Source organism: Plasmopara halstedii, assembly GCF_900000015.1.
Source record: "Plasmopara halstedii genome assembly, contig: Scaffold_113, whole genome shotgun sequence".
NCBI lineage: Eukaryota > Oomycota > Peronosporomycetes > Peronosporales > Peronosporaceae > Plasmopara > Plasmopara halstedii.
The window spans coordinates 209,727-216,615 of record NW_020187034.1 but is presented as its reverse complement, the minus strand read 5'-3'; the positions used below and the strand labels follow the sequence as shown (position 1 = coordinate 216,615).

General features: G+C 43.6%; 2 protein-coding genes across 2 annotated transcripts; both read left to right on the top strand.

Annotated features, from left to right (window-relative positions):
• Nucleotides 1–2,637: 2,637 nt before the first annotated feature.
• PHALS_00527 (uncharacterized protein) lies at nucleotides 2,638–2,884 on the top strand (the record flags this gene model as incomplete). Its single annotated transcript, XM_024717246.1, has 2 exons — nucleotides 2,638–2,741; nucleotides 2,818–2,884. The coding sequence occupies 2 exons, from the start codon at nucleotides 2,638–2,640 to the stop codon at nucleotides 2,882–2,884; spliced, it is 171 nt and encodes a 56-aa protein (XP_024572575.1).
• A 1,872-nt stretch (nucleotides 2,885–4,756) lies between these two features.
• Nucleotides 4,757–5,951, top strand: PHALS_00526 (uncharacterized protein; the record flags this gene model as incomplete). Its single annotated transcript, XM_024717235.1, has 2 exons — nucleotides 4,757–4,864; nucleotides 4,926–5,951. 2 exons carry the CDS (start codon nucleotides 4,757–4,759, stop codon nucleotides 5,949–5,951), a joined length of 1,134 nt encoding a protein of 377 aa, XP_024572574.1.
• Between the last annotated feature and the right edge of the window lie 938 nt (nucleotides 5,952–6,889).

Genomic DNA, 6,889 nt, shown 5'->3' with positions numbered 1-6,889 from the left:
CTCGCCAGCTCGGAGCATCTGAGACGAGTTATTAATTCATGACAAGGAGCTATTTGCTGTATTATGTGCTTGTAACAACTGTAGTATACACATGCTGGCTTTGAACCAATAGTAATATAAAGATATCCCAGTTCTTGCAGAGAATGGTAAGATGTTTAGCCTTCTTTGTCAAGGTTCCCTTCGGGGAAAGCTTAAAGCTTGGTCTCATCGATATGGTAATGGATGCAATATCTCGTCGCCTCGACTCAAGCTATCGCATATCACAATGACGACGTCGTCGATTGGTGAAGCAATACGTACGATATACGACACAAACACAACATGTACTATCTTTGTAACAGATGTTTTGAGCTCAAATGCATCCGCATCGAAACATTTGGCTGCATGTCCGCACCACTAATTTCTTATCTCTAGGCTTGCTACATTACATCACTGACCCACTTGACACGAAACTTGTGGTCGACACGGTTCTTGTATGGCCACATCGGATAATAATAAATATAATGACGCTAGAAGGGTCAACCAGCACGTATAATCGATTAGGAAGTGAACAATGGCCATCGACTCGATCATCGCTACCTATATTGACGTCTTTAGCACGCTTGCCGATTTCAGCGAAGTATTGACAGAAATATGGACGTTACTCTTGGCTTTTCAACGAAGTAACTGAAACTATCGGTATTGTGGTCTATGTGGGCCGTCTGAACAAAACAGATCATCTCGCTGCTGTCAGCGACAGCGTCACAGGTGAGGACACAATCGAGCAGATCTTTAACTAAATGTTACACCAGCACGGCTTGTCGGCGATCATTAAGTCGGATTAAAAGAGGTCCACGGATTACAGAAAAGCAGTGACCGAATTCGTTCAGGAAGATAGGCATGTTCACCGCTGACCACCCGATAGATGGTCATCTTTAACGCCACGATCCGTAGCGGTTCTGTGGATTTCATCTCAGTTTTCAATTATATTGAGCAACATGCGCCGAGTGATCGGGGCTATGGCTGAGGGACATAATGCTTAAGGCAACACGTTGATGCCAGAGGCTGGCAAATTCACATAAATGTTGCGGGAAAAAGATTTTCCTAAACGCTGTCGACGTATCTACACTTGCGGTCTATAAGACTGAGTTGCGATTACGTGACCACGTACCGTCCACACTCGTAACAAAGAAGTACTCTTTACATCCCACAGAGAATGCAAATACCTGGGTTCCACATAAGGTCTGCCAAGTCATGACTTGATCTATCTCTGACAACCAGTAGGATGAAATGCGCTTCGTTGAAGACAAAGTGAAGTCTGCACCATATCGTGAAGCTGAGCTTCCCTCTGCTTTTGAATAGCGACAACATGCTATATTGATGAGGAAGCTTAAGACCACCCATAAAAATGGCGTAGCTCATAGAGCTAATGCGAAAATTAAATGAGTTCAGTATGGACCACACGCCGAGACTCTCGGTACTGGTCGACGGGCCGCCACGATCGAGAAACTTCACGAGAGCTAGCCGCAAGAGGGTCGCCCTTCCATGGCACCTGGAACGGTTAGTGGACCAATGCATTTATCAAGGTTGTTTTTATGTGGTGAAGTGGAATAGATACCCCCATACCAAAACCTCTGGGAGTTTGATGATCCCACTTCGGCGAGTTTGCCCAGGTGTAGTTGCCTCTGATTGTATACCAAAACGCCCACGCCATACTTTGTATTGCAAAGCAAAGCACTAAACAATTTTCGAATCAAACGTCTGAAGAGCGCTCTCAAGCGCTCCCCAGCTGTGAAATCACGCTGGAGAGTCACTTTTAGGAAGACCTCAATCGGGCAGAGGTAAGCGTAACTAGATCCCTCACTGAGACCGCTCAAGCTGAGTGTTCAGTTCTTTGAGAACAGTGATAAGAAATTTTTATTTCCTTTTTTGGAAATAGAAGCTGAAGATAATCTTGGCCACGATCCATACGGAGGAATTATCTGTCAAGGGGGATAAAGTTAGCAAACTTTATCCAAGGAATAAGAGCTCAAATCATCACAATGGCGGCAGACCCTCTACCGGAGGCAATCCTGATGTCATCTCTATGATGGACCTCTAAACTAATGAGGTTCAGAGCAAGACTTGCCATGCTTATTGTACCTCTTACGAGGATATGGGGGAGTGTCGCAATTAATCTGCGCGCCTCGAGGATCCATCGAAGTACAGGAGATAGAGCTCAGTGATCGCGCCTGAAGCGATAGACCTTAGCTTTGCTGAAAAGAGAAATCTCTCAGCTGTAAAGCGACTCCGTTGAAATCGTAGATGTTCCATCTTCGCCGTGCGTGCTATATTCATACTCGAGGGTCGATTGGTACCCAGCACGTAACGATATGTCTGCGAGCGTATGAATGAGATCGGCAATTCAATCATTAAATTGGTGCCTGGCAGAGTGTCGACAATGCAAAAGCATAGAAATTATTCTCGGCTTTTTAACAAACGACCTGTAAGCTCGGTGATATGGGTCTGGTTGTGTCCCCTGGTTTTGGCGTTTATGAAAATGTCTCACAAGCGCAAGTTTATAGCTAGTGCACGCCACCAGGAGCTCGATAGCCGGTTTTGGCCCCTGAACTGCCATTTGCGTACTTTCCTCGGAACTAACAGGAGAACGATGCTACCATGTCATACCGAGGAATTAAAAAGCAGATCATGTTCCATCCTCGCAGAGGTAGCGATTTTAACGTCGTATCGCTAGCAAAATTACCACCAGATAACAGTTTGTCGTGCGATCGCAAAGAGTTGTCGTTGGTGTTCCTGGTCAGCGTTAACAAGTTCACAGCGAAAGGTCTGTCTTTCCAGCCAGAAGCGAAATCGTGAATCAAGAAGTAAGATTCGCTCAAAATACTATCAGAAACGCTTGGTATAACTCTATAAAGTGCTTAGCGCGAGGCTAGCAGCCATGTGTCCCGCGGAGCGATCAGCCTCATTTGTACTAGTTTAAGTTATGATACTTCATACTAAGACTTTACTTTGGTAATTCGGTACTGCTGAGCTTGATTTTCAGTCCGACGGACAATAGCGACAACACTTTGAGGCTTACGTACACTATATAATGGTGCGTAATTCGTTACAATAAATCTGACAATGTGCCTAGAACTCAATCACTGAGATACTTTTTTTAAACCTGGTGCAAATAACAGTGTAAAGTCGTGTGATAAACGTAATATTCGCCACCACCTACCATGGCAAATTTTTCCTTCAACGAGTCCCAGAGATCGTCATTTTGATTTTTTAGCATTTGATCCTATCAAAGTCTCAAATTTCATGCGAAACGCAAAAGGTAACTACTTAATGTGTTTCAACGGTTCGCGAAATCCACGACACGCTCAAAGTGGATTTCGCAGAATGTTCCCAGACCAGACAATTGCGAAAGTGAGTGACGATACAATGATCAAAGAACCGTAAAATTATTGAAGTTGTAAATCGGATGACGTGCAATGCAAGACGTCGGTCAGGGCAAATATTGCTAAGTGTCTTCAACTTGAATGCTCGATGCTCTTATCTGGCAGAGATTGCCGCAGTTCCTAGCGTAGAGCGTGGATAAAACGTATTATTTCACAAAGTCTGTTAGCTTTTCATGTTGGCATGTGTGCTTTTTCATATGCGCATGTCACACGATGACGCAGAACTAATCGGGGAAAGAAGGAAGATGTGGTACAACAAGGTTCATTGACTCGAATACGCGACAAGCACGATTCTATCTCATCGCGCGTCTAGTGCTTTGCTCGAATGATGATGCTGTCCCATGATGCACCTGGAGGTGACGACAGAACAAATGCTGTCGGAGTGGTGCAAATTGTGATACTGCCGCATATACCAAAATATGTAAGAATGCAGCAAGAAGTTTAGTAGTTTGATTGTAATCTATTCAAAATCTTTGCTTAAGGCACTGTTTGCTGGTCAAGCCTGATCGACAGAGTAGATCAGAATCGAGCTTTGGCCCCTTTAGGCGGGACCATTCCAAATCTTAATCATGGCTTTGACGGGTATAAGCATACAAAAACCGTCCTGGCAAGGTAGAGCAGCTGACAATAGATTCGTACATGTAGTAGACGACAGGATTTCAAAACACATAATGCTTGACGATTTTTTTTGGTGCCCACATACCGTTTGGACAATAGCTGCGAATACTCAAGGTGTGAAACAAATAAAAAAAATCTATTGTTCATTGTACACAATTGGCGCCTCTGAGGCCAACAACAGTGTAATCATGTACAGGCTTTTTGATCCATATTATACACGCATATATAAAACAAATCACGTCTAACAGCTAATCCATGGTTAGCATAAGAAAGTACCAGCAAGAGCCTATGCGCGCACGTAAACAGACATAAAATCCAAAGCACTCACGATCTCATATTCAAGACTCACCTTCACATCTGACAATTTATGTACTCTTCCAGGATTGTGTCGTGGATTTCAGGTACACATGGCGAGCAACAACTGCTGTGCTTGGCAATTAGTGTCCCTCAATACATGTGTGCTGATATTTTCCACAATGATATCTTTAGATGCTTGCTGCCATACTTGATATTGAGCACAATTGGTTCTACGATCGAACAAATGTGACGGTCGCATTTGTTCAACTTTATAACCGAGTTCTCAGGGTGCGTGTATATGTTCAAAATCCTGATATGAACAAGGAAAATCCGAATTACGCCATTACGATAAAAATGTAATCAATACAATATCTATTTAGAAAAAAATCTATTCAGTTAGCACACGTCATTTATATTCGATGGACCACACTAGCGACTTAACTACCGAGCATAACGATGTATTAGCTTCTACCGACCAGCGCACCAAGAGCCGCCTGCGTGCGAAGCGACTGTACTACAAGAAGCGGGTGCGAACAGTCTATAATGACGCTAGATAGTCTTCGCTTTTCTCACTTTTCTTCTATATAGAATCTGCTAGAAGATCTTCAGCGTGATGCTGACATCTTGGGAGCTAAGTATGAGCAACTTCTGGCTGTCCATCATGAGCAAAGCGCACAACCAACGCCTGATACTACTGCACAAATTTTAAGCAACACCACACATCATGCATATGTGCAACTATCGCGGGTGAAGAGCGTCTTGGCCAAAGAGAATGAAGAGCTCAGACGTTTGCATGCCACGTATGTGAACATAGAGCGACAGATTTCTCATCTAGCGGCTGCACAAACGAAAGCTCTGCTTTTAGCAAAAGAGGAGCAAGAATACAAGCGAAAAAATCCTGTGCTTAAAGTGAACTCGCTCACACAAGACCAATGTGCCGAAATTGCAAGGAAGTCGTATCTGGAGATCAAATTATTTCGAGCGAACGAGTCGTGCTTCTCGACAGGTACAAGTGTATTGGGTTGGCGAGATCGACACATGTTACGCCAGAATAAACTCATGTTTTCCTTAGAAAAAACATTTCATGGACGAGCTATGGACATGATGGCGATGAATCTTTGGGAAATTTTGTCGTTGCCAGAGCCAATTGTAATCATGCGTCCCCGAGATGCCAAAGTGCACTTTCATGTCGTGCAACGGCTTGATAAAGACGCAGTCGTCTACTACTATACTCTGGAGCGCGAGGACACAGACGTTCGTATTCGAGCATTCATCTTGGCCATGCGTGTAGACCTTGGGGAGGATGGATGTATGGTAGTTCTTCGCAGCCTCGATCCAAAGACTTATCTTGAGCATGATGGAGACTGCACAGCACCGGTCCGTCGTGGACGTCGCAAGGTGGAGCCGCACAAAGAAAACTTTTGGCTTGATGTATTTGTGTGGAGCTTTTACGAGTATGCAGGTGAGCAAGGTGAAGATTGTAAGCAGACTTTTGGTGGAGAAATCGAAGGTACAGCACTCGCAAGTACTGGGTGGTGGTCCATTGAAATATTGGAGATGGCTCTGCGAATGGAAAGCCGGGGAATAGGTTCTCGCGGCTTGCTGCGATGGTAATCATGCTCGTATTCCAACATTGTCTAATACAACAAAACGTTCGATCTTGTTTTTTATCCACAGCACTCAAATTTGAAGTGATAAATGCATAGAGATCTTGATTATCTTACGTCAAAAGGAATGATTATTGTATAGGTGACATACAACGGCTTTGCTGCGCCCCTCACACAGAAAAAGCTTTGACTCTTAGAGTCCGTGTATATCGAACAAGAGCTTCTCAAATGACTAGTTTATCTCTATATAGTAACGACATTGGAGGTCTACTGTAAACACAGGCTCCCGGGAGGATAGATATTGAGTTGATAAGCAAGTATGATACAAACAATATACGTTTTACTATATCAGATAATGAAGCCATCATTATTGAGGCTAACAGCCCTTTTTCTTTACAGAATCAGGAGAATACAAATTATTCTGCAATTCCAGAGAGTAGCGTTTTAAAATACTTGTAGCACTTTCAGTTCTGCTCCTGGATGGAGCATAAATCCTGACCCCATTGCGCTGTCTATGCGGACTGTTTGAGCCAAAGCTTCCTTTGTGCAAGGTGCAAAGCAACTTTCCCTGGTCTTGGGGCTTTTACCTTAAATTTGCTAGCATAAACAGGCTCCATTTTTTGTGAGCATGTAGATTGTCAAAACCAAAGCTAAGTTTTACATCCATCATCTCCAAAAGTACTGATACTTTGGAGCTTCTGAATAAACATAGTTACACAAAAGTGAGATGTGATTTGCGTACAATGGTACAGAATTGCATTTGTACGACTGTATGAACGTGAATGGCATACGCACACCATCGTGCAGATCGTACCTCATAAACCCTGCTCACAACGATGACCACACTAGAATTCACACCTCCTTTGTTTCTATGACATTTCGCTTAAGTTACCTCTCAAAGAGCAATTCCTGTGCGTCAACTGTCACTCCATCCTTTGCGCTTAT